This window comes from Amblyraja radiata, chromosome 13 (genome assembly GCF_010909765.2).
Source record: "Amblyraja radiata isolate CabotCenter1 chromosome 13, sAmbRad1.1.pri, whole genome shotgun sequence".
Classification (NCBI taxonomy): Eukaryota; Metazoa; Chordata; class Chondrichthyes; order Rajiformes; family Rajidae; genus Amblyraja; species Amblyraja radiata.
The window spans coordinates 14,581,348-14,609,277 of NC_045968.1; the positions used below are offsets into that span (position 1 = coordinate 14,581,348).

At 43.6% G+C, this 27,930-nt stretch overlaps 2 protein-coding genes across 2 annotated transcripts; one reads left to right on the forward strand and one right to left on the reverse strand.

Annotated features, from left to right (window-relative positions):
• actl6a (actin like 6A) lies at window positions 1–19,307 on the forward strand. Its single transcript, XM_033031287.1, has 14 exons — window positions 1–211; window positions 5,513–5,589; window positions 6,721–6,895; window positions 9,700–9,800; window positions 10,424–10,521; window positions 11,689–11,783; window positions 12,268–12,374; window positions 12,598–12,687; window positions 13,591–13,652; window positions 13,770–13,884; window positions 14,595–14,675; window positions 15,474–15,569; window positions 17,450–17,536; window positions 18,567–19,307. Exons 1-14 carry the CDS (start codon window positions 187–189, stop codon window positions 18,645–18,647), a joined length of 1,290 nt encoding a protein of 429 aa, XP_032887178.1. The 5' UTR covers window positions 1–186; the 3' UTR covers window positions 18,648–19,307.
• mrpl47 (mitochondrial ribosomal protein L47) lies at window positions 19,075–27,880 on the reverse strand. Its single transcript, XM_033031288.1, has 7 exons — window positions 27,803–27,880; window positions 23,962–24,119; window positions 22,852–22,912; window positions 22,575–22,671; window positions 21,143–21,273; window positions 20,768–20,863; window positions 19,075–19,275 (listed from the first exon to the last, which is right to left on the reverse strand). Exons 1-7 carry the CDS (start codon window positions 27,871–27,873, stop codon window positions 19,182–19,184), a joined length of 708 nt encoding a protein of 235 aa, XP_032887179.1. The 5' UTR covers window positions 27,874–27,880; the 3' UTR covers window positions 19,075–19,181.
• Window positions 27,881–27,930: the final 50 nt, after the last annotated feature.

The following is a 27,930-nucleotide window of genomic DNA, read 5'->3' on the forward strand; positions in this document are numbered from 1 at the left end:
GACGGAGCCGTCATTCAGGAGGCGCGAGTGGATGGGCGGGCTCTGCGGCCATTGCCAGTCGGAGCCTGTGAGTGGCTCGTCGCCGCCCATTCATTCACTGGTCTTTGTTGGCGGGAGCGGGTTGTCCGGCGGCGGCGGTGGCGCTTCGGCTGAGGTGGGGGAGCGGCAGCACCAGCAGCAGCGGCGATGAGCGGCGGCGTGTACGGTGGAGGTGAGGGCACCGGCCGGGGATGTGTGTAGGCCGCGGTAGGCCCGGCCCTGTGCCTGAGGCAACCGGCCCGCCGGGTGTAGGCCGGAGCCGGGAGATAGGATAAGCTGCCTGGGCCCGGCTGGAGGAGCTACTCCCACTAGTGGGAGAGTCTAGGACCAGGGGTCACAGCCTCACAATTAGTCAAATCAAGTCAAGAGAGTTTATTGTCATGTGTCCCAGTTAGGACAATGAAATTCTTGCTTTGCTTCAGCACAACAGTATATTGTAGGCATAAATAAATACAGAACTGTTCAGTGCGTCTATATAGCATAGACCATATATATATACACATAAATAAAGAGATAAAGTGCAATAGTTCAGAGTCTGTTTGATGGCGAGTTTAATAGTCTGCTGGCTGTGGGGATGGAGCTGTTCCTGAACCTGGATGTATCAGATTTCAGGCTCCTGTACCTTCTACCTGATGGCAGCGGAGAGATGAGTGTGTGGCCAGGATGGTGTGGGTCCTTGATGATGTTGGCTGCCTTTTTGAGGCAGCGACTGCGATAGATCCCTTCGATGGTGGGGAGGTCAGAGCCGATGATGGACTGGGCAGTGTTCACAACTATTTGCAACCTTTTCTGCTCCTGGACGCTCAGCCACGATGCAACCGGTCAGCATGCTCTCTACTCTGCTCTGCACCTGTAGAAGTTTGAGAGAGTCCTCCTTGGCATACCGACTCTCCATAATCTTCTCAGGAAGTAGAGGCGCTGAAGGAAGTAAAGGACGTACCTTTAGGAAGGAATCTCCTAAATTCTAGAGAGTATAAACCAAGTCTATCCAGTCTTTCTTCATAAGACAGTCCTGACATCCCAGGAATCAGTCTGGTGAACCTTCTCTGCACTCCCTCTATGGCAATAATGTCCTTCCTCAGATTTGGAGACCAAAACTGTACGCAATACTCCAGGTGTGGTCTCACCAAGACCCTGTACAACTGCAGTAGAACCTCCCTGCTCCTATACTCAAATCCTTTTGCTATGAAAGCTAACATACCATTCACTTTCTTCACTGCCTGCTGCACCTGCATGCCCACTTTCAATGACTGGTGTACCATGACACCCAGGTCTCGCTGCATCTCCCCTTTTCCTAGTCGGCCACCATTTAGATAATAGTCTGCTTTCCTGTTTTTGCCACCAAAATGGATAACCTCACATTTATCCACATTATACTGCATCTGCCAAACATTTGCCCACTCACCCAGCCTATCCAAGTCACCTTGCAGTCTCCTAGCATCCTCCTCACAGCTAACACTGCCCCCCAGCTTAGTGTCATCCGCAAACTTGGAGATATTGCCTTCAATTCCCTCATCCAGATCATTAATATATATTGTAAATAGCTGGGGTCCCAGCACTGAGCCTTGCGGTACCCCACTAGTCACTGCCTGCCATTGTGAAAAGGACCCGTTTACTCCTACTCTTTGCTTCCTGTTTGCCAGCCAGTTCTCTATCCACATCAATACTGAACCCCCAATGCCGTGTGCTTTAAGTTTGTAAACTAATCTCTTATGTGGGACCTTGTCGAAAGCCTTCTGGAAGTCCAGATACACCACATCCACTGGTTCTCCCCTATCCACGCTACTAGTTACATCCTCGAAAAATTCTATAAGATTCGTCAGACATGATTTACCTTTTGTAAATCCATGCTGACTGTCCAATGATTTCACCACTTTCCAAATGTGCTGCTATCCCATCTTTAATAACTGACTCTAGTAGTTTCCCCACTACCGATGTTAGACTAACTGGTCTGTAATTCCCCGTTTTCTCTCTCCCTCCCTTCTTAAAAAGTGGGGTTACGTTTGCTACCCGCCAATCCTCAGGAACTACTCCAGAATCTAAAGAGTTTTGAAAGATTATTACTAATGCATCCACTATTTCTGGAGCTACTTCCTTAAGTACTCTGGGATGCAGCCTATCTGGCCCTGGGGATTTATCGGCCTTTAATCCATTCAATTTACCCAACACCACTTCCCGGCTAACCTGGATTTCACTCAATTCCTCCAACTCCTTTGACCCGCGGTCCCCTGCTATTTCCGGCAGATTATTTATGTCTTCCTTGCCCTGGTTTTGTCTGCCTGCCACTTTTACTTTTCACCTTGCTACCTATTGCTTCTACCCTCATTTTGCACCCCTCTGTCTCTACGCTCACACATTTAAGAAACCCTTTCCCTTTAACTCCATCCTCCACTATCCCATTCGACACCCCACCCCCCTTATTCAGTTTAATGATGAGGAAGAATCTCTTTAGTCAGAGGGTTGTTAATGGTTTGAAATTTGCCACAGAAGGCAGTGGAGGCCAAGTCAGTGGGTATTTTTAGGGCAGAGATAGATAGATTCTTGATTAGTACAGGTATCAGAGGTTATGGGGAGAAGGCAGGAAAATGGGGCTAGGAGGGAGAGAGATCAGCCATGATTGAATGACGATGGGCTGAATGGTCTAATTCTGCTCCGATCACTTATGACCTTATGTCCGGCCTCAGCGCAGTGTGTGGCCGCCACATAGTCACTGGTTTATTCTCAGCTGTACTGAGATGCAGAAGACGAATGAATGAATGAATAAGTTTATTGGCCAAGTATGTACACATACAAGGAATTTGCCTTGGTGCTCCGCTCGCAAGTAACAACATGACATACAGTAAACAATTAAGAATAAAAACATAAAACATTCAGAATAAAACATTATAGTTTAAACACGTGAATGAAATAAAATTCCAGAGCAAAAGGAGGCTACAGACCTTTGGTTATTGAGTAGAGCTGCTCGTGGACAAAAAGCTGTTTTTATGTCTGGCTGTGGCGGCTTTGACAGTCCGGAGTCGTCTTCCAGAGGGAAGTGATTCAAAGAATTTGTGGCCAGGGTGAGAGGGGTCAGAGATGATCTTACCCGCTCGCTTCCTGGCCCTTGCAGTGTACAGTTCGTCAATGGGGGGAAGGTTGCAGCAAATAACCTTCTCAGCTGATCGAACGATGTTCGCTGCAGCCTCCGGATGTTGTGCTTGGTGGCTGAGCCAAACCAGATCATGATGGAGAAGTTGAGGACAGACTCTACGATGGCCGTGTAGAATTGGACCATCATTGCCTGTGGCAGATTGTGTTTCCTCAGCTGCCGCAGGAAGTACATCCTCTGTTGGGCCATTTTGACGGTGGAGCCGATGGTGGCTCCCCATTTAAGGTCCTTGGAGGTGATGGTTCCCAGGAACTTAAAAGACTCCACAGATGTGTCTGTGGTGTTGTTGATGGTGAGTGGGGGAGGGGGAGCTCTCCTAAAGTCTACTATCAATTCCACTATCTTAAGAGCATTGAGCTCCAGGTTGTTGCGAAGGCACTAGGACGCCAGCTGTGTCACTTTGTAGGCAGATTCCTCCCCATCCTGGATCAGTCCAATCAGGTAGACAAAAATTGCTGGAGAAACTCAGCGGGTGAGGCAGCATCTAGAGAGCGAAGGAAATACGCAATGTTTCGGGTCGAAACCCTTCTTCAGACTGGGAAAACCTTCTTCAGTGCTGCTCCTCCAATATTTCGGCTCCTCCAATATTTCGGTGGTTCTCACTCTGGCCGTGGAGGAGGCCCAGGACAGAAAGGTCGGATTCGGAATGGGAGGGGGAGTTGAAGTGCTGAGCCACCGGGAGATCAGGTTGGTTATTGCGAACCGAGCGGAGGTGTTGGGCGAAGCGATAGCCAAGCCTACGCTTGGTCTCACTGATGTAGAACAGCTGACATCTAAAGCAGCGGATGCATGCAATAGATGAGGTTGGAGGAGGTGCAGGTGAACCTCTGCCGCACCTGGAAAGACTGCTTGGGTCCTTGAAGGGAGGAGGTAAAGCGACAAGTGTAGCATTTCTTGCGGTTGCAAGGGAATGTGCCCAGAGAGGGGGTGGTTCGGGTGGAAAGGGACGGAGTCCAATCAGGGTTGTGTTGTTCGCAAACTTGAGAAGCTTGACAGAAGAGTCTGTGGAGGTGCAGTCGTTGGTGTGGAGAGGGGAGAGTACACAGCTTTGCATTGCTCCTATGCTGAGGGTCTGCGGGTTCACGATGAGCTTTCCCAGCCTCACATGCTGCTTTTGTCACCATGTGAGACATCGGGAATTTTGTAATTGTTTAGAATCGTGATATTGTACATATTATTTAGTTGATCAGGAGATGTGTGCGTCTAGTATCGTTATAAAGCACAGTTAATTTGTTCAGGTTAGTTTGGAGATGCAGTGTGGAAACAAGCCCTGTTGAAGAGCAGGTTAGTTAAAGGTTGTTTGATGATTTAAAAGCTTGTTTGCTGTGTTGTTTTGTAATGTTACAGGACAGCAGCTTTTATTTACTATTCAGTCACATCATTCTACAAAAGGTAGTAATGGTGTAACTCAGCGGGTCAGGCAGCATCTGTGGAGAAAATGGATAGGTGACATTTTGAGTTTGGTCCTTTCTCAGTCCGAAGAAGTTGTCTTGACCTGAAATGCCACCTGTTCCTTTTCTCTGGAGATACTGCCTGACCTGCTGAGTTACTCCAGCACTTTATGTCTATCTTCGCTCAATCTCTTCTGTCATTTTGCGTGAGTTAATGTGTGGGCTGGGTTTACTTTTTCAGAGCAACGGTAATGACCTGAAAATTCACCTATCCATGTTCTCCAGAAATGCTACTTGACCTGCTGAACTACTCCAGCATTTTGTGTCTTCTTACTTATTCTATCCCTGCCCCAGCTTCATGGTGCTGGATCTTACCCTCATTCGTGATTCAGTTAAAGAACTGCACAGCTTTGAAGTTTGCATTTTTTTGTGTAGCACCAACATTTGGCATGTTACAACAATTCAATTTATTGTTACATGGACCCAGGTCCAAGAGTGCATAAGCAGTAGATTACACTGAGTCAGAACACAGTAGTCGCAACGTTTCTGGCGGCATCTCAACAGTATTTTTTAAAGTCAATGAATCATCATCTTTCTAATAAATTGGTCCGATTAATGTAAAAGGATGCATTGCATCTCATTTGCCTTTTGTGATTTGTGTACAATTTATGTTCATTAGTTCTGGGAGCAGAATTAGGCCATTCGGTCCACCAAATCTACTCGGCCATTCAATCATGGCTGATCTATCTCTCCCTCTCAACCCCATTCTCCTACCTTCTCCCCATAACCCCTGACGCCTTAATTTAAATGTATTTTAACAAGTATTAGGATTTTACTTCAAACATGGGTATCTTCACAATACATCTTTCAGTACTGTTAGATTTAGAAACTTCTAGGAGGTCTGGCTAATGTGCCACTGTAATTTATTTTGCAGATGAGGTTGGCGCTCTTGTGTTTGACATTGGATCATACACTGTTCGAGCTGGCTATGCCGGGGAAGATTGTCCAAAGGTACGTTTTACTCATCTTTTTCTCACCTCCACGTGAACGTTTGAGATTCCATGGGGTCAAGGACAGCTGGCATGATTTCTTGGATTGTGCAATGCCTGCACCCAGTCCACAAGAGTGATCCACAGCTCGTGTTGCTAGCTTCTGTAATTCTCCAACTAACATGCACTCTGGTCTAACTCTCTGGCGTCTTGCCCTGTTAGAGGGAGGCCCAGTGTAAGCTTGAGGAGCAGCACCTGCTCTTCTGCTGGGCACATTGCACCCTCTGGATTCAATATTTAAAACCCAGAACTTCCAGCTCACTCATTTTCTCTTAATTATTTGTTTTATTATTATCATTTTATTTTTTATAATTTTAATCTATTATATAATTGTATATGATTATTGATCTAATAATGTATAGCATTTATTTATATTATTAATTGTTTAAGCCTGGAGAGTGCCCCGACCAGAAACGTCATCTACGCACGTTCTCCAGATATGCTGCCTGATCCACTGCGTTACTCCAGCACTTCCTCTGTTTTTTTGTAAACCAGCATCTACATATTTTTCAAGTCCACTCATTTTCTCTGTTTGCATCAGACAGGCCCAGGGTTTTGAACATAATTAAACAATGAACTGCCAATTGTCGTAGTGGTTCTTGGGGACTTTGGCTTATTGCAATAATATTGGCGTCTTCAATGTATTGATATTTTTGTTGTTTATTATGTTATACAAGTACTGTTTTTACAGGTCTGTTATGCCGTTTCAAGTAAGAATTTTGTTCTGTTTTTGACACTGATGACAATTAAACACCTGACCTTGAGCAAAACACAGTGTTGGAGTAACTCAGCTGGTCAGGCAGCATCTGTGGACTGAATGGACAGGGGACTGATTGGTAGATCTGAAGAAAGGTCCTGACCCAAAACATCTGTCCATTTCACCTCTTCACCCCCCCCCCCCCCCATGCTGCCTGACCCATTGAGTTCCTAGAGCACTTTGAGTTTCGATCATTGAAAAAATGCTTTATCGTATTTATGAATTATTGTATATTTCAAACTACGTTTGAATATCGTGCTTTTTTATACGATGAGAAATAAATCATTGAGTATTTTACCTTGGGGAATATATTGTGAGCTGACTGTTCTTTTAAAGGCAGACTTTCCAACGGCTATTGGAATGGTGCTGGAGCGGGATGATGGGAGCGCTCCGATGGAAATTGAAGGGGACAAGGGAAAGCCGAGCGGCACCACGTACTTTATTGACACAAACTCCCTGCGGGTTCCCAGAGAAAACATGGAAGTCGTCTCCCCTTTGAAAAATGGAATGAGTAAGTCATCAATTTAAAAAATATTTTATAATTCCTTAGTTCTTTTCTCCTCTTCCATCTTGAAGACCTCTTTGTAGATATGTTTCACATGCCCTTAGTTTCCTCTTGAACTCTCTCCAAAGTGCACTACTCTTGAAAGTCTTAGTGAGTGCTTGAACATATGCGAAGCATGTTTGGTAGAGGCTGGACAAGTGACATTGAAGCAACGGCTAAGAAAGAAAACCAATGCCTCTACTTCCTTAGAAGACTTAGGATGGGTGTGGCTGTTACACATTAAACTAAAATGACAGGTGGATACAGGTGGGGGGGGGGGTTTGATTGGTAGATGGTTCAACAAACACCAGAGATGAAAAGACAAAAGTGTGAGAAATTGATAGAAGAGACGCGAATAGTGAAGCCAGAGAAAGGAATATTAATGGGAAGGGGAGAAATTGTTATGTATCAAGGTGGGGTAGAGGGAAGAGAGGGGGGAAACTACACTTTAAGTAGTTTGCTTGTTGCAGTCACACATAACTTTGGGGGGGGGGGGGGGGTGTATCTTGCATGTTGGTGGCTACTGTGGACAATGAGTTGGTTGGAGAGTTCCTTTCTTCAGTAATCACCAATGTAGTGAGCTGGACCGGGTCTGTGCTCTGCCATTGATGGTATCGTTGGAGGGATTGCAACATGTTCCTTCCCGCGTGGAACCCTTTAGTTTGCCGAGCGCGTTGTGTTTTGACCTTTGATGCAAGCTTTGTTCGGGTGAATGTTAGGTGTTTGCGTTTAGTCAGAGTTAACGCCAAGACATACCAAATATGCTTCATTCCCTTTTTGTACATTCATTTTGAAATTTATTTCCCTCCTAATATTGGCATAGTGGTCATGGATTGTGCTGGAAACCGTCTTGCCCGTACTCATGGAGGTCTTGTACCCTTGAAGTAGCCAGCCAATTTTATAATATCAACAGGGAAGATGCTGGGGTCAATCGTAAAAGATGAAATACCGGCACATTTGAATAGCAGTAACAGGATGGGTCCGAATTAGCATGGATTTACGAAGGGGAAATCATGCTTGACTAATCTTTTGGAATTTTTTTAGGATTTAACTAGGAAAATGGATAAGGGAGAGCCAGTGGATGTAGTGTACCTGGACTTTCAGAAAGCATTCGATAAGGTCTCACATAGGAGATTAGTGGGCCGAATTAGGGCACATGGTATTGGGGGTAGAGTGCTAACATGGATAGAAAATTGGTTGGCAGACAGGAAACAAAGAGTAGGGATTAACGGGTCCCTTTCAGAATGGCAGGCAGTGACTAGTGGGGTATCACAAGGCTCGGTGTTGGAACTGCAGCTATTTAAAATATATATTAATGATTTAGATAAAGGGATTATAAGTAGTATAAGGATCTGGGGGTCCTTGTACATCAGTCAATGAAAGTAAGCATGCAGGTACAGCAGGCAATGAAGAAAGCGAATGACATGTTGGCCTTAAGAAGAGGAGTTGAGTATAGGAGCAAAGAGGTCCTTCTGCAGTTGTACAGGGCCCTAGTGAGACCACACGTGGAGTATTGTGTGCAGTTTTGGTCTCCCTGTTTGAGGTAGGATATTCTTGCTATTAAGGGAGTGCAGCGTAGGTTTACAAGGTTAATTCCCGGGATGGCGGGACTGTCATATGCTGAGAGAATGGAGCGGCTGGGCTTGTATACTCTGGAATTTAGAAGGATGAGAGGGTATCTTATTGAAACATATAAGATTATTAAAGGTTTGGAGGCAGGAAACATGTTCCCGATGTTGGGGAAAATCCAGAACCAGGCGCTACAGTTTTAGAACGGATGTGAGGAAACACTTTTTCACACAGAGTTGTGAGTGTGGAATTCTCTGCCTCAGATGTCGGTGGAGGCCGGTTCTCTGGATACTTTCAAGAGAGAGTAGGCCTCTTAAGGATAGCGGAGTCAGGGGATATGGGGAGAAGGCAGGAACGGTGTACTGATTGTGGATGATCAGCCATGATCACATTGATTGGCGGTGCTGGCTTGAAGGGCCGAATGGCCTACTCCTGCGTCTATTGTCTATCACTCGGTTCATCCTGCAAAGGCGAATGTTTGAGACAAAATGCACAAGTTAATGTTGAGGAAGGAACTGCAGATCCAGGTTTACGCCGCAGATAGACACAAAATGTTGGAGTAACTCAGTGGGACAGGCAGTATCTCTGGAGCGAAGGAATGGGTGACGTTTCAGTTGGAGACCCTTCTTCAGACTAAAGAATGGTCTTGATCCGAAACGTCCATATCCATGCTCTCCAGAGGTGCTGCCTGACCCACTGAGTTACTCCAGCACTTTATATCTATTTTAGATAGAAATATCTTTGCTCAGTAACATGCATCCGAGATTGTGGTAAACAAAGACCAACTTCCTATTGTTTAAGAAGGAATTGCAGATGCTGGAAAATCGAAGGTAGACAAAAATGCTGGAGAAACTCAGTGGGTGGGGCAGCATCTATGGAGCGAAGGAAATAGGCAACGTTTCAGCCCGAAACGTTGCCTATTTCCTTCGCTCCATAGATGCTGCCTCACCCGCTGAGTTTCTCCAGCATTTTTGCCCAGCTTCAAATAATTTAATTTTTTTGTAGCATTGTAAATATAGCACTTAATCCATAAAGATATTCAAATGCCTAAAATCGATTGTCATATAGTAACTATATGCCTCTTTCCAAATGTTTTGTTTTAGTTACAGCCGCAGCCAAGATTGAGTTAAAATGAATTATAGGAGTATTTCAATTAAAATTCTCCAGATTTAAAGTGTGAATCTTGTGCTTTTTATTTGCAGTTGAAGACTGGGATAGTTTTCAGGCCATTCTGGACCACACATATAAGAATCACATCAAATCTGAAGCTGGCCTCCATCCTGTTTTGATGTCCGAGGCACCAGTAAGTAACTCGATTTCTAATATTGGATTTTTGTTTCGTATCCAAGCATAAGATAGAACAGTCGAAACAGAAAATAAAAGTTACCGGATAAAAATATCAGTTTGAAGGCAATGTGATATTTGTTCAATTTGTTCCATGTCAATTTGTTCCATGTAATATTTCCAGTGTGATTCGGGGGTAAATCAGGGGAGACATTGAGAACTCAAGTCACCAGTTCCTTGGTGCCAAAAGTTTTCAACAGACCAATTAAAATTATGCACCCAGTTTCCTATGTTAATGTTCATTGCTTTCATTATAGAAATGACTTCATGATTTAAATCATAACATAATTTTGATAAATAGTCATGGAGTAATTGTCATACCACATGGAAACAAGCCCTTCGGCCCAACTTACCCATGCCGTCCAAGAAGCCCCCTCTACACCAGTCCCCCCCCCCCCCCCCCCCCCCCCCCCCCCGCGCCTGTGTTTGGCCCAAATCCCTCTAAAACTTCCCTATCCATGTACCTGTCCAAATGTCTTTCAAATGTTGTTTTATAATCTTCCGTTTTGTTAAATTGCTTGTACTCTTTGTGCATGAATGTCCTTGTCTTTATTTTGACTAATTGTGTAATATTTTTCACAGTGGAATACGCGGGCAAAGAGAGAGCGACTCACTGAACTGATGTTTGAACATTATAACATCCCAGCGTTTTTCCTGTGTAAGACAGCTGCCCTCACAGCGTATCCTTCATGGAACCGTTTTTCATTTATGACCGCAGTACTGAAACTGGCATAAAAACGAATGAATGAATGAATGAATGAATAAGTTTATTGGCCAAGTATTCACATACAAGAAATTTGCCTTGGTGCTCCGTCCACAAGTGACAACATGACATACAGTGACAGTTAGGAATGACACATAAAACATTAATAATAAAACATTATTGATTAAACATGTGAATTAAATTAAATACCAGAGCAAAAGGAGGCTACAGATTTTTGGTTATTGAGTAGAGCAACTACTCGTGGGGAAGAAAGCTGTGTTTATGGCTGGCTGTGGCGGCTTTGACAGTCCGGAGTCGCCTTCCAGAGGGAAGTGATTCAAAGAGTTTGTGGCCAGGGTGAGAGGGGTCAGAGATGATCTTACCCGCTCGCTTCCTGGCCCTTGCTGTGTACAGTTCATCAATGGGGGGAAGGTTGCAGCCAATAACCTTCTCATCTGATCGGACGATTCGCCGCAGCCTCCGGATGTCGTGCTTGGTGGCTGAGCTAATAAGGGAGAAGGTGAGGACAGACTACGATGGCCGTATAGAATTGAACCATCATTGCCTGTGGCAGATTGTGCTTCCTCAGCTGCCGCAGGAAGTACAATGTTAATCAGGAAAAAAAAATGTTAATCAAGTTCCTTATTCCCACCTGGTAGGAAAACAACTCTAACTAAATGCAGGTTGTTAATAACTGGCATAAAAATATAAAAAATCCTGCTTCCTCCCACATCCCAAATACGTGCAGCTTTTTATGTTAATTGACTTCATTAAATGGCATCAAGGGTGTAGGATGTGAAAGTGGGATAACGGAACTAGTGTACAGGGTGATCGATGGTCAGCGTGGACCCAGTGGGACGAAGGGCTTATTCCCATGCTGTGTGGCTAAAATTAAAAACAAACACTACAGATTCAGAGGAAGTAGAGATGGACATTTTTTTAAAGGCACAAATTTCAAATGCCCAAGTATTAATTGAGTTCATGATCATGCTGTCAGATGCTCTGACAGTCAGAATGCAAGATTTGGACTCTTATGGAAACATAGGACAGATAACGAAATAAATGCTGTCTGAAATTTTGTAATGGCTTCACTTTGTAATTCAGTTTCATGTTTCTCTTTATTTTCCTTTACTCACTGAATTAGATTTGCAAATGGCCGTTCTACAGGCTTAGTTTTAGATAGTGGAGCCACGCATACCACAGCTATTCCGGTACATGATGGATATGTTCTTCAGCAAAGTAAGCATAGCTGCAAGTCTTTCAGCTGAAATATGTTGGTTCAATCGTTGGTAATCCTTTTAAGAAATCTTTCGAGGGCTGGCAGTTATTGATGATAGATTATTAAAAAATGTGATCCTTTCTGGCAACATTCCTGTCCAGTCATCACTGGTCTATCGTGTCTCTGTTCTGAGCCTGTATACTCATCTTGTGTTGCTCTCTATTACATGCGTGCTCTCTCGCTCTACTTCTCCCCCTCTCTTGCCCTATTTTCCTTTCTCTTGTCACTTTCTACTCGTACTCCCATTCTTCACCCCCCCCCCCCCCCCCACTCTTGTCACATGATTTCTCACTCCTCACAGTTGTATCATTTCAGCAATTCTTTAAATAAACTTGAAGTAATTGTGTGTGTGTGTATATAGATCTCTGGTAAGCTCTAAATGTCATCGCTACAGTGCTGACTTCCGTGTGTCTGCTGGTAATGTTTTCTTTCTCAATATTTTAGGCATTGTTAAGTCACCACTCGCAGGAGACTTCATTTCCATGCAGTGCAGAGAACTGTTTCAGGAACTGAATGTGGAAATAATCCCACCATACATGATAGCTGCAAAGGTGAGGGGGAAACGCGTGTGTGCATGCGTGCGTGTGTGCATGCGTGTGTTGCATGTGTGTGTGTGTGCGTGTGTGTGTGCATGCGTGTGTGTGTGCATGCGTGTGTGTGTGTAAAAACTACTTGCAGTGACGCGACTTGAGTTATTTTTGAATATGTCTAGAGATAAAGAAGTGCTAAGAAGTAAAATTGAGTACCAGTTTATTCCCATTGCTGTTCTCGTAGGAGTCAGTGCGTGAAGGATCTGCGCCCAATTGGAAGAAGAAAGAGAAGCTGCCTCAGGTTACACGCTCCTGGCACAACTACATGTGTAATGTAAGTCCAACAATGGGATATGTAGAAACATAGAAAATAGGTGCAGGAGTAGTCCATTTGGCCCTTCGAGCCTGCACCGCCATTCATTGTGATCATGGCTGATCATCCACAATCAGTACCCCGTGCCTGCCTTTTTATTTGTATGACTGACTTGGCAAATTAAATTCCTCGTATGTTGCAAAACATACTTGGCTAATAAAGTATAATTATTATGATCTCAGTACACGTGACAATAATAAAATAAACTAAATTTGTAATGACTACACCTGCATCAGTCTGAAGAAGGGTCTCGACCCGAAACGTCGCCTATTCCTTCGCTCCATAGATGCTGCCTCACCCGCTGAGTTTCTTCAGCATTTTTGTCTACCTTCGATTGTTCCAGCATCTACAGTTCCTTCTTAAAAACCTGCATTATTGGTTTACTGATTATTTTTTGTTTTGCATTAACCACGAGTTGTTATGTAGGGAGGGATCAAGTACTGGCAGAGGAGATTAGTTTAACTTAGCACGGACATTGTGTTTTATGGGTGTGAAAGCTAAAGCTGTGGCTTTTGTGCAGGGTGCTCGACCCGAAACATCGTCCATTCCTTCTCTCCAGAGATACTGCCTCACCTGCTGAGTTACTCCAGCATTTTGTGTCTACCTTTGATTTAAACCGGCATCTGCAGTTATTTCTTACACAAGGAACTGTAGATGCTGGTTTAAACCGAAGATACTAAAAGCTGGAGTAACTCAGCAGATCAAGCAGCATCTCTGGAGATACTTTTCTCTAACACTCATGAAAGGCTCTCCTTGTGGAAATATCCTCCCCACATCCACTGTATCCTTTAATGCTGGTAATGAGTGATAGAGAAGTGTTATGTTTTGTAAATGAGTTGCATAACTGGTGTTATTAATTTGCAGGAAGTGATTCAGGATTTCCAAGCTACAGTGCTACAGGTGTCTGATTCATCGTATGATGAGCAGTGAGTACTCAATATTTATGCTCATTTTCTACTAACTTCACAGTTATTCCTTAAGATTTATTTTCTCTCATTGTGGCTGCATTTTAAAGCTTGAACTCTTCCCCTTCATCTCCACAGAGTAGCTGCGCAGATGCCCAGTGTTCATTATGAATTTCCCAATGGCTACAACTGTGATTATGGGGCAGAGAGACTGAGAATTCCAGAAGGCTTGTTTGATCCATCCAATGTCAAGGTACAAGGTCAATGAGAAGGAAAGAGGAAGAAACTGTCTTTGTGAAGTGTTTCAAGTGAATTTAATAATTTTACCCGTATCAATGGGTACATTTCTTCCAAATTATATGGACTTGCAAAAATCTCATCTGCTTTTGTGTTGCCAATTTTATTGTGCATGTTTTCTTTTGTTTTATTCCTCTTGTTCAACCTCTGCATTCAGCAGTCCCTTCACTTGGGGCAAACAACAACGCCTTTACCTCTCCGCAACTCCCAAATGTTTGGCATTGCAAAGAGATTTTAGGATCATAACAAATTCCACAATGTTTGCAAGCAGGAATAAATTATGAGGAACACACTAAGGTGCTAAAGGAACTCAGCGGGTCAGGCAGCATCTGTGGGGAGAATGGATAAGTGGTGTTTTGGGTCAGGACCATTCTTCAGACTGATAGAGGTTGGAGAGATGAAAGCGGGGGGGTGGGGGGGAACAGACGGGACAGTACAAAGCCTGGCAGGTGATAGTTGGATGCAGAAGCAGGTTTGATTACAGGCAGTCTGAAGATGGGTCCTGACCTGAAATATCACCTGTCCATTTTCCTCCACAGATGCTGCCTGACCTGCAGAGTTACTCCAGCACTGTGTTTTTGTTCAAGATCTCCTGTAGTTCCTTGTGTCTCTGTGCATTATGAGGAGCTGTTTTCTACATTTCAACATTAATTTGTGTGATTTCAGGGTTTATCTGGTAACACCATGCTGGGTGTCAGCCATGTGGTGACCACGAGTGTTGGAATGTGTGACATCGATATTAGACCGGTGAGTGCTTTACAACAGCATTTACACAAGCTTTTGTTATAAACCATTAATGAAATGTGAACGTTGTAAACGGGACGAATAAACTGTTGACTGGAAACGTTCCCACAGTTCATTCAAAACGGAAAAGTAAAAAATACTCTTTAAGATTCTCAAATATTTTCTTATTTTCACCAAACCATTTTCGCCTTTGATGAGCTTAACATTGGTGGTGATTTTTAGAGTATACTAATTATTCTGGACCAATTCAGATATTCTTTTGAGTAATCATGTCAAAAGTTCCTTGACCAAAAACAACTTTTCTAATAATGTTATATTCGCTAAGAACTGCAATTTGGTAAGTGGATAAATAGATAAATATTTCATAGTTAAGATGAGAGCCAAGAGCAGTATCTTCCTGTAGTGTGGGAAGGTGGGGACAAATGCAGTGGCATTTAAGGAACTTTTAGATAGGCATATGGATAATATCAAAAAACAGGCTGGTAAATGATGACTATTACATTTATTCATTCGGATTTTGCCATTGTATGTGGAATTAATTGATTTACATTGTATGTTATTATATGTATGTTAAGATATTATTATTATTATGTTATTAATGTTTAATGTTTTATTCCTAACTGTCACTGTCATGTTGTCACTTGCGGGCGGAGTACCATGGCAAATTCCTTGTATGTGAATACCTGGCCAATAAACGTATTCATTAAACTTAAACTTATTCATTAATGGAGAACATGCATTTTTAGTGGAATATGGCTATAGTAAATTCTTAACAAGCGTGGTGTTTTGGCCATTTTTAAGGGATTATACGGCAGTGTGATTGCGGCAGGTGGAAATACGTTAATACAGAGTTTTACCGACCGCTTGAATAGAGAGCTCTCCCAGAAGACGCCACCTGTGAGTACCAGCTGTGCATAATTTCTATGAAGTAATTTTTTTCTTTAGCCGTTACTTTTTCTTGGGTCTATGAGATGTTGAAGGAATTCCTACACAGACATTCTAAACGCAGTGTAAAAAGTAGCAATATTTCATTTTGTGTACCATGGCCTGGATTTTGCAGTCCATGCTAAACAAATGTGCCGGACTGCAGGTTTAAGCCCCGTCCCACTTTCACAACCTAATTGGCGGCCTCTGCCGAATTTGCCCTTGACTCACACTCGCAGCATGGTCGCCACGAGGTCGTAGGAGGTCTTCGTAACTCTTCCTCATGCCTGAGAGTGGTCTCCGCGTACTCGTGGCCTCAAGTAGGTCGCAGCGTTTTTTCCAGCCTGATAAAAAAAGGTCGTGATGGTAGTCGTAGGTCGGTAACTGGCCCGAGAAAAAAAATGCAAACATGACATCATTTTATCATGTGATCATTTTCCACTCGTAGCTAGTCGTAGTTGGTCTTAGGTGTGGAAGACTGAGGTCGAGGGGGCCGTAGGAGGTCGTAGACATAGTCGTAGGAAGTCGTGGACATAGTCGTAGGAGGTCATAGAAGGTCGTAGACATAGTCGTAGAAGGTCGTAGACATAGTCGTAGGAGGTCTTTTACTTTGGCGAGTCAACACGACCGTGACTTTTTTTCAACTCGTCTAGGGTCTTCTAAACTCATGGATTAGGTCGTCCAAGTGGGACAGGCCCTTTACTATGGTCTTTTGCAGCAGAATTTGGTGTGATGTAGAAAGGTATTTTGCCGCAGCATACTCTGAAGAATCTCTGCGACCTGGATGTATAAATGCTTCTGAAACCCACCTCAGATCAATCTTACTGAGACATTATAGTCTATCAAGGATTGTTTAAAAAAAAACATAAATTCCAAGTTCACATTTTCTCAAGTTCTGGCACATTAAAGATCTACTAATCTCAGGACTCGGGGTCAGTTTGCACTAATCTGGGAATTAGTTAATGGTGCTTTAGTTTTGGAGAAAACATCATCTTTGCTAGATTTTGCAATGACTTCAAGATTAAAATAGTGATATTTAACTACACACTAAAGCATAAGGTGATGACTGATTGATCATTAAAGATTTTATGAACCACAAATAATGACATTTATGACCAAGAAAATGAAAAGATTGAAAGTCATTTTAACCTAGTCTGGCCTTTTCCTCATCACTGAGAAACCTCGAGCTGTGTACTCAACCAAACTGTGATGAGAAGATAGACACACAAAGCTGGAGTAACTCAGCGGTACAGGCAGCATCTCTGGAGATGTTTAAGAAGGAACTGTAGATGCTGGAAAAATTGAAGGTAGACAAAAATGCTGGAGAAACTCAGCGGGTGAGGCAGCATCTATGGAGCGAAGGAATAGGTGACGTTTCGGGTCGAGACCCGAAACGTCACCTATTCCTTCGCTCCATAGATGCCGCCTCACTCTCTGGAGATGCTATGAGAATGGTATGCATCCTTTCAATATAGGAATGATAAGTAAAAAACACAGTTGTACACCAGCACTGTCTTTTTTAGTAAAGGGGCATCTGCAGTTCCTTGTTTGCCTTTTTTCATTTGCCGTGCCAAATTATGAAAAGGGTTAATTATTAATTTGCATTGTCCAATACCATTCTCTACCCCTCCCCTCCCTCCCCCCTCAAATGGTTCATCTACTGCCTGTTTTGTTTTGTGTAAAATGAGGGCATAATTTTTGGGTGTGTCTCTCACCAAGATGACACTGGAGATATTAAGTTTTCCTACTTCATGCGCTGTTATTTACCTCTATGATAATTATAAAATATTTCTGATTTCTGATTTTTCATGATTTAACCTTCCTTTAACACCTGAGCTGATTGATATTTTCAGAGTATGCGTTTGAAGTTAATGGCAAACAACACCACAGTGGAACGCAGGTTTAGCTCGTGGATTGGCGGCTCCATTCTAGCCTCCTTGGTGAGTATATTTCGGTTGTTTCAAACATTGCATCTGTCATTACCATAATTTAAACACCTGAGCTTATTTATTATTTATTCAATCACCTTATTAAACATTCTCTCTTTCATCTTGTTATTTGCTATTTCACAGGTGTTTGTAAAGTAGAATCCATTTGAGCTGAGTGGCTTCTAAATTTTTTTGCTGGAAATATTTCATATGCCTTCATAGTTACAAGTGTTGCATGTCCATGCAGACAGGATTCTCTCACCATTTGGGCAGAAGGGTGTGAATTAATAGTTAATTCAAGATTTGTTATTTGAAATTGAACTGTGAGCCAGTTCATATGTAATGATCGTATGGCAGTCTTTATTTATATCTGCTGATTGGTTGTATGTCCTGATTTTGCATAAATGAACTCTTGCATTTACCGATTTCCAAAGTACTTACATGGTTGTAACTTTCCACCGAAAGCACTGGTGAAATGCTAATATGGTTACTCAGTATTGTTTCAATAACCAATTAGGGGTAGTTTTACACTCAGCTGCTCGAAGATCTAATATTTATTGTACGGGATAATTAATGATTATCATTAATCATTCATTAAATTCTATAAATTATCCTTGTAAACACTTGTCTCCTTGTGGCTCAAATTTAATTCTGGTGTATTTTCTGTGGGCAAGTTATTTGTATGAACTAGAATTGTTTGCCTTTTGGCCAAAAGCTGCATGTAAAATATTTTGGAAACCTCCATCCTCCTGTACTCTAAGGAATAGAGTCCCAGTCTACTCAACCTCTGGCTCGGACCCTGACAAAATCCTCGTAAATCTTCTGTACACCATTTCCAGCGTGACAACATCAACATCATGCATTGAATAGACTTCTACCACCTTCCTCTATTTGGTTTACATTGAGCTTATGCTCACTACTTGTCTTTCCATCAATCTGGGTATTTATTTAGTTACTGGACTGTGCAAAGTAATTAGTGGGTTTAAATGCAACAGTGTTATTTCCATTTAATGGTGCTTAGTTCTGATTTTTATTTTTAAAGGGTACTTTCCAGCAGATGTGGATCTCTAAGCAAGAATATGAAGAAGGAGGGAAGCAATGTGTTGAACGGAAGTGTCCTTAAAACTTAACGCAATTAGGTGTGCAGACATTACCTTTGCCTGATTTTGTTCTCCCAAGTAGGATTCTCAGGAACACAGCGTTTAAACCTTCTGTACAAATTTTTTCAGCCTTTGTAAAGTGGCTAGATATTGATGTATATTTTAAGGTGTTTTTTTTTGTGTGTTTTTTTTAAACCGTTCAATTTATAGACCAACCAGGTCCCCAGAAACAAAGATGCTGAATTTTAAACTGTTTCAACTTATACTGTTTTTGATACAAATCATGCTTTGTTCGAGTAGCACCAAATATTTCACTATTTTTGTAACCCGGTTAGATCTTGTGCCTTTTTATTGAATCTACTATTGTTTACCTGAAGGTTAAACCAGAAAGAAAAGTGGAATTAATTGAACAATAATCCTTAATTATCTGTAAATCTCATTGCAACTGTATGTTTTCTGAACAAAATTTAATGTATAATTTACAATGCAGTTTTAAAACCAGCAATAAACTGTCTGTGCCCCGCTTATTTTCATATTTACATGCTGTAAACTTAATTCTATGAGGCGGAAGCTTGAGAGATTTTCTTCTTTTGCGCCGATTCTTTCTTCTTTGCACGGTTCTTTATGCGAAGGTAATTCTCAATACGACGCCTAATAGAAATAAAATGTGGTCAGTTTGTGGTTTTTCTGCGTGAGCATTGTGTATCGAATTACTAGTCACAAACGTTAATGAACCATGGGCAAGACCCATTGTCTCCTGGCCAGAGGGTTTTGCCGGAGAGAAGCAACTATCCTGGCAGTGCCATGTGCTAGTTTGGAAGCAGACAACAATTAGGCTTAGTAAAATTCACCCCACCCCCAAATTCAGTCAGAGTACAAGACTGATTGGAATTTTAGCTGCAGATACCAACCAATTTTATTTTTGCAATGAGCTTTTCAGGTTTACCCTAAGTCTTTAATTTTTCACTTGAATTTTTGCTAAATCAAAGTTTGAAAGCATAGCTCTGTTTCATAGGTTCATAAGTGATAGAAACAGAATTGGGCCATTTGGCCCATCAAGTCTACTAGCCATTCAATCATGGCTGGTCTATCTTTCCCTCTTAATCCCATTCTCCTGCCTTCTCCCCATAACACCAGACTCCCGCACTATTTAACTTAGTGCTACTTTTTAACCAACTTTAGAAATCATTTAGCTGCACATCCACAGCCAAATTTGCTTTTATGTTTAAATAAATATTTTGCAATGCAGTTCCACCACAGATTTTCCAGCACCCTTGGTTCCAGAGGCTTCCAGTTGCTTACCAGTTCTGCCAGACTAACAGAAGTAACGGCGTCAGAGAGCAGTGCAACAGTACTGGAACCGCCGTAAAGTTGGCCGTGGAAGTCGGCTTTAGGAACAAATTTGCCGGCCGGAGTTCCAGAGCTCCGGCTCTAGGGGGCAAACTTGACTTGCCAATCGGCCGCCTCACCAGGGCTAGGCACCACATTTTCGGGGGGGGGGAGGGGAGATTTCATGTGCGCTCTTGTAACTTTGTCTGGATTAAAGGTGCCGGACTGCCGGTTGCTGGAAAAATTAGTGGTGGGCTTGTATTTTATTTCCACACTTTAGCAATCATTCTTTGTACAGAATCCTTAAATCAGGCAACAGGATGTCTCCTTTTAGTTTAGAGATACAGCGTGGAAACAGGCCCATCGAGTCTGCACCGTCCCCTGTATATTAACACTATACAGGGACAATTTTTGCATTTATACCAAGCCAAGTAACCAAAAAACCTGTACATCAGGAGGAAACTGAAGTTCTCCGAGAAACTCACGGGAGAACATACAAACTCCATACAGACAGCACCCGTAGTCACGATATAACCCGGGTCACTGGTGCAGTAAGGCAGCAACTCTACTGCTGAACGTCAACATGGCAACACTTTTACTGCCCAGGCCAAGGAGGTGTGGTCAGTCATCAAGTATTGGCATTGCAGGCCTTTTATCCACGACAATAACCCCACATTTCAAATCTTTAGTTACAAAATGGAATGCACAAAAAGCTACTCAAGTGGGAACAATGATATTACATAAGAATATGACGTGCAGAATTGATAATACCAAAACTTCTTAAAAATGCTAAATAATAAGCAGATCAATTTACCTCACAAAAATGTCCACAAATGGAGGGGTGTAGAATCGTTTCTTTCGGTATACTTTGTTTAGGTGCCAAGGAATTGGCCATTCCTTAAATTTATACCTAGATAAAAGAATACAAAGTTAGTAGTGGGAAGAAAACTATCACTGCTGTGAATCAGAAAGCTTAACATTACGATAGAACGGCAGGCAGTATTCATTGGAATCAAACTCCAATCTCCCTAAATAAACTTAAATCAATACCGTATACCAGAACAATGCAGGAAACTTGCAATAGAAAGGGGAACAGTTTCAGGTCAAAACCCCATGATTAGAATTGGGAAAGGAAAGGGTAGCATATGCAACAAAAGTTTTAGAACAGTTTTTAAAAAAAAGTTCTAACCAATAGGTCTGTCCAAAGAGGTTTCTTCTCCAAGCACCAGGCCGGCCCTTCTCCTGCCCGGTCTGCAGCAGCCTCAGTGCATCTTCACGTTCTTGAAGAACTGAGTCAACTCTAGCCATTGACCGTTCCACCTACAATATTAATAAACTGAGCTGACCAGACATCTTGGCATGGGCATCGGCCAATACAAAATATGTAGTTAAGTGCTATCTTTGATCGGACCTTACTGGATTGTATCTTGCACTAAACGTTATTCAAGTTATTCCCTTTATCATGTATCTGTACATTGGGGACGGCTTAATTGTAATGCATTGTCTTTCCGCTGACTGGTTAGCACGCAACAAAGGCTTTTCACTGCATCGGTACACGTGACAATAAACTAAAGGCAAATATCATTGATCATTGTAGTTGCTCATCCTAAGAGATACCAATGAACCCATCTAAAAGCTGAAATGTCATCGTATCTACCTCGACCACCATCCTGGCAGCGAGTTCCAGACACTTGCCACCCTCTGTGTAAAAAAAACAACCTTGCATATCTCTTCTAAACTTTGCCCTTCTCACCTTAAGTTATGCCCTTTAGTCTTTGACATTTTCACTCTGGGATAAAGGTTCTGACTGTCTACCTTGTCTATGACTCACAATGTTATACTTTTCTGTCTCCCCTCAGCCTCTGATGCTCCAGAGAAAACAATCCAGGTTAGTCCAGATTATTAAGGGTTTGGACACGCTGGAGGCAGGAAACATGTTCCTGATGTTGCGGGAGTCCAGAACCAAGGGCCACAGTTGAAGAATAAGGGATAAGCCATTTAGAACGGAGACGAGGAAACACTTTTTCACACAGTTGTGAGTCTGTGGAATTCTCTGCCTCAGAGGGCGGTGGAGGCCGATTCTCTGGATGCTTTCAAGAGAGAGCTAGATAGGGCTCTTAAAGATAGCGGAGTCAGGGGATATGGGGGGGGGGGGGGGGGGGGGAAGGCAGGAACGGGGTACTGATTGGGGATGATCAGCCCTGATCACATTCAATGGTGGTGGTGCTGGCTCGAAGGGCCGAATGGCCTACTCCTGCACCTATTGTCTATTAATTAGAAATTGCCGGTTGTTTCTACTTAACGTTTTACTTTGGAAAAAGGGTTCAGCTGTCTAGAAATTGGAGATTATGTGTAAAAAGTTAAACTCCATTCTTATGTTTCCAGGCCTTGTGATACATATGATTACTAATTGTCCCGACTGGCATCTTTTATGTGTGGAAAAAAAAACTCAGCAACTATAGTGAACATCACACCTCTTTTAAAACAAAACACAGCCAAAGAACCCTGAAACTCATTCCTTTTTTGTTGTCAAAAAAAATCACTGAAGAGGATGATAAGTAAACTCTCCATCACACCTTAAATAAAAACACACCAAAAGAGCCTCAGAATTTACTGCTTACTTTCTTTAAGCGCTCTGGACTCGGCATTTGCAGTCGTTGTCGCTTTCCTTCTTGTTCTATTGTCAAAAGCATGTTATTTTCTTTGACAAGGACGTACCTGGACCAAGAAAGTAGTTAAAGAAGACCAACGAATTAAAGAAGTGAAAACGGAAATGTACTCTAACACGATGCGCTGTAACATTATAATGATCATCACACAATGCATGAGCTTTTTCCACAAAGGGAAATTACTGCATCAGAAATTACAGCAAGCGACTTAAGTACCACAAATGTATACCAGAGTTTATGTAAATCCTCATTGCTCTTTATTCTTAGCTGTTTCGCTGTCCAGGGTGCACCTAAAAAGCAAATTCAAAAGAAGTTCAAGTTCACATTTATTGTCACATGCACCAATTAAGGTACAGTGATATTTGAGTCACCATACGGCCATACAAGTAAAAATAGAACGCAATACACAATAATTTTAACATAAACATCCACCACAGTGGAATCCACATTCCTCACTGTGATGGATAGCAATAAAGTTCAGTCAATCTTCCTCCTTTGTTCACCCGTGGTGGTTGGGGCCTTGAACCCTCAGCACCGCCTCTGCCGACGGCCCGATGTTAAAGCCCTCTCGTCGGGATAATGGACACTCCAGCGTTGGGATGGAACGGAAACACTTCGGGGCGTGGAGCTCCCGAGTCGGCCTCTTCTTACCGGAGGCCACGGCTTCATGGTGTTAAAGTCCACAAGCCCCGTGATCGGAGCACTTGCACAGCGATCCTCGGCAAAGGATCGCCCTCTCTGCGATGGTAAGTCTCCAGGCCGGTCTCCAGGAAAAGCCGCACCAATCCAGTTGTTAGGCCACGGGGAGGGGACGGAGACATGACACGGAGAAAGATCACGTCTCCGTCGAGGTAAATGACTGAAAACGGTTTCATTTATGAATATATATCAAGCCAGCACCGCCATTATATGTGATCATGGCTGATCATCCACAATCAGTACCCCGTTCCTGCCTTCTCCCCATATCTCTGACTTTAAGAGCCCTATCTTTAAGAGCCCTATCTAGCTCTCTCTTGAAAGTATCCAGAGAACCAGCCTCCACAGACTCACAACTCTCTGTGTGTAAAAGTGTTTCCTCGTCTCCGTTCTAAATGACTTATCCCTTATTCTTAAACTGGCCCCTGGTTCTGGACTCCCCCAACATCGGGGAACACGTTTCCTGCCTCTAGTGTGTCCAAACCCTTAATAATCTTATATGTTTCAATAAGATACCCTCTCATCCTTCTAAATTCCAGAGTATACAAGCCCAGCCGCTCCATTCTCCATTTAAATGTCATTAAAATATTTATCATGTCGCTGTGTTCAAATGCATGACTTTGGGATTTGACGAGATACTCACCAGATTTTACAGTCGGTTCTCCCCAGTTGTTTGGATCGTCAAAGAAATCTTCCAGTCCTCTACAGGAACGAGTAGTGTGCAATGTTCGGCATTGTTGCCACAACCCAGTCCAATTATCTGTGCCCAGCCCAGTTTTCTGAAGCCGTGTTGCGATGGCCCTTTAATAAACATTTAAACAAGTTAAAGAAATAACTTTCAGTTTGCAACAATGCTCAAAGGATGTAAGACACAGTGAACTGCAGATGCTGGTTGACAAAAGAGAGACACAAACTGCTGGAGTATCTCAGCAGTTAGCCGACATCTCTGGAGAACGTGGACAGGCGACGTGGTTCAGTTCGGGACCCTTCTTCAGACTAATTGTGGTGGAGGATGAGGTGGGCAGAAAGCTGGCAGAGAAGTGGAGGCGGGACAAATCGTGGCAAGTGATAGGTGGATACACGTGAGGAAGGGTTTGATTGGCAAAATGGACAAAGGCCAGGGATGTAAAGAAAATAAGTGCAGAGGCAAGAAATGTGAAGTCACATGAAGGATATCTTGACGAGGCAGCATAAAGTGTAGATGGTCAATGAAAGGGAGGTTGCTTTGCGTGATGGTCTGCGCTGTGACCGCAATTTGCGGTCTTGGATGGAGCTGTTCCCAAACCAAGCTGTGATGCATCCCGATAAAATGCTTTCTATGGTACATCTGTAGAAGTTGGTGAGAGTTGTAGGGGACATGCCAAACTTCCTAAACCTTCTAAACAAGTAGAGGCATTGGTGAGCTTTCTTGGTCGTTGCTTCAGGTACAGGTACAGACATACAGGTTTATAAGTTCATTGGCTTCGGTAAAATTGTGAATTGTCCTTAGTGTGTGTAGGATAGTGTTAGCGTGCGGCGATCGTTGGTTGGCACGGACTCAGTGGGCCGAAGGATCTGTTTCCATGCTGTATCTCTAAAGTCACTGTGTGTCTATTCCCCCTCCCCTCTCATGGTATCCACCCATCACTCCCCAAGCTTTGTCCTGCCTCAGACTCTCAGTGGGTGAGGCCACATCTCTGGAGAGAAGGAATAGATAGATAGAGAAGGATTTGAGTATAGGAGTAAAGAGGTCCTACTGCAGTTGTACAGGGCCCTGGTGAGACCACATCTGGAGTATTGTGTGCAGTTTCGGTCTCCTAATTTGAGGAAGGACATAGCTTTCGTTTGAAGGAGTGCAGCTTAGGTTCACCAGGTTAATTCCCAGGATGGCAGGACTGACATATGAGGAAAGATTGGAAAGACTGGGCTTGTATTCACTGGATTTTAGAAGGATGAGGGGGTATCTTATAGAAACGTATAAAATTATAAAAGGACTGGACAAGCTAGATGCAGGAAAAATATTCCCAATGTTGGGGAAGTTCAGAACCAGGGGCCACAGTCAAAGAATAAAGGGTAGGCCACTTAAAACTGAGATGAGAAAAAAAACGTTTTCTCCCAGAGAGTTGTGAATTTGTGGAATTCTCTGCTACAGGCAGTGGAGGCCAATTCACTGGATAGAGTTAGATAGAGCTCTTGGGGCTAGTGGAATCAAGGAGTATGGGGAGAAGGCAGGCACGGGTTACTGATTGTGGATGTTCAGCCATGATCACAATGAATGACGGTGCTGGCTCGAGGGGCCAAATGGCCTCCTTCTGCATCTATTTTCTATGTTTCTGTGAATAGGGGGAATGCAGGCCCATGGGTTGTGAACGCTGGGTGTCCATTCCTTGGAGAGCAGGAGGATGAGGGGTGATCTTATAGGGTGGTTGCACGAAAGGTCACTGGGTCATAGAGCTCGACGCACGGAGCCGCTAAATCCAACTGGAAGACATCCGTCACTTCCGGTATATGTTATTAATGCTAGAAACGCGTACTTTCCTACCTGTTAAAAACCGCCAAAATGTTGAATTTTTGCGCTGAAAAAAATTGTGGGAGTCGGGGTAAGTGTGAGAGACATGTATCCAACTTTAGAATTCCAAACGTGAAACGAAATGAAGGTATAGAGAAGCGAGAACTGAAGGGACTACAGCAGCTAAAGTGCTTGGTGAACATTGAAATTATTGGGAATTATCGCGTTTGCTCACTGCATTTCATCAAGTAAGGCATTATTTGTGTTTTTTCTTGATTCCTTTGGCATCTAAAAATTCTCAGAAGTGATAAATCTGGCTGTAAAATTTTCTTCAGATGCGCTTTCATTTTGTATGTAAAAACCCACGAGAACCATGGGCGATTTAAAAAAAATTACAGCCAGATTTATCACTTCTGAAACTTTTTAGATGCCAAAGGAATCAAGAAAAACACAAATAATGCCTTACTTGATGAAATGCAGTGAGCAAACGGCCAATGTTCGCCAAACACTCTGGCTGTTGTTGTCCCTTCAGCTCTTGTTTCTAACTACCGTCATTTCTCCTCACTTTTGGAATTCTGAAGTATGCTAAATGTCTCACACGCTTATCCCGATTTCCATAATTATTTACAGTGCAAAAAATGACAATTTCAGCGGGTTTTAACGGGCCCGCTACGCTGGAAACAATGGTAAGTGCCTACCTGCAGTTCATCGCGTGTACTCCACTTGGAGTAGCGTAGCAACAGTACGGGTCATGGGTCGTGACCCGACTGCCGTGAAACCTCCCTATAGAGGTGTATAAATGAGAAGAATAGATCGGGGAGATGCCCAGAGTAGGACATAGGTTCAAGGTGAAAGGGAGAAGATTTAATAGGAATTTGAGGGGTAACATTTTACACACAAAGAGTGGTGGGTGTATGGAACAAGCTGCCAGAGGCAAAGACCGCAAAGACCACTCCCTCCGCAACTCCCTTGTCAATTCTTCCCTTCCCTCCCGTACCACCCCCTCCCCGGGCATTTTCGGTTGCAACCGCAAGAAATGCAACACCTGTCCCTTCACCTCCCCCCTCGACTCCATTCAAGGACCCAAGCAGTCGTTCCAGGTGCGACAAAGGTTCACCTGTATCTCCTCCAACCTCATCTACTGCATCCGCTGCTCTAGATGTCAGCTGATTTACATCGGGGAGACTAAGCGGAGGTTGGGCGATCCTTTTCGCCGAACACCTCCTCTGCTCAGTCCTCAATAACCTACCTGAACTCCCGGTGGCTCAGCACTTCAACTCCCCCTCCCATTCCCAATCCGACCTCTCTGTCCTGGGTCTCCTCCATTGCCAGAGTGAGCAACACCGGAAATTGGAGGAACAGCACCTCATATTCCGCCTGTGTTGCTTGCGTCCGGATGGCATGAACATTGAATTCTCCCAGTTTTGCTAGCCCTTGCTGTCTCCTCCCCTTCCTTAACCCTCGAGCTGTCTCCTCCCATCCCCCCACCCTCGGACTCCTCCTCCTCCCTTTTTCCTTCCTCCACCCCCCCCCCCCCCCCCACCCCCACCCCCCATCAGTCTGAAGAAGGGTTTCGGCCCGAAACGTCACCTATTTCCTTCGCTCCATAGATGCTGCTGCACCCGCTGAGTTTCTCCAGCATTTTTGTGTGCCTGAGGAGGTAGTTGAGGCTGGGACTATCCCAACGTTTAAGAAACAGTTAGACAGGTACATGGATAGGACAGGTTTGGAGGGATCTGGATGTAGTACGCTGAAAGGTTCCAGGTGGAGCATCACTCTGTATGGACCAAATGCTGGCAGGTGAGACTAGTGTAGCTGGGACATGTTGGCCAGTGTGGACAAGTTGGGCCGAAGGGCCTGTTTCCACACTGTATCCGTCCACCCCCCTCCACAGACGTTGCCCGGCCGGCTGGGTCACTGCAGCGCTGTCTGTGTGTGTGTGTCCTCTAGCCCCGGTCACGGTCCCGCCATGCTGCCGCGGGGAGCGGGTACTCACAGCCCGGCCCGGGAGCTCCTCGCCACCGCCACCACCATCCGCCGGCACCAGCCTGCCGCCCGCGCCGCCATCTTGTCCCTTCCTTGGTAACAGGCCGCTCATTGGCCCGTTCTGTCCCCCTCACTTAG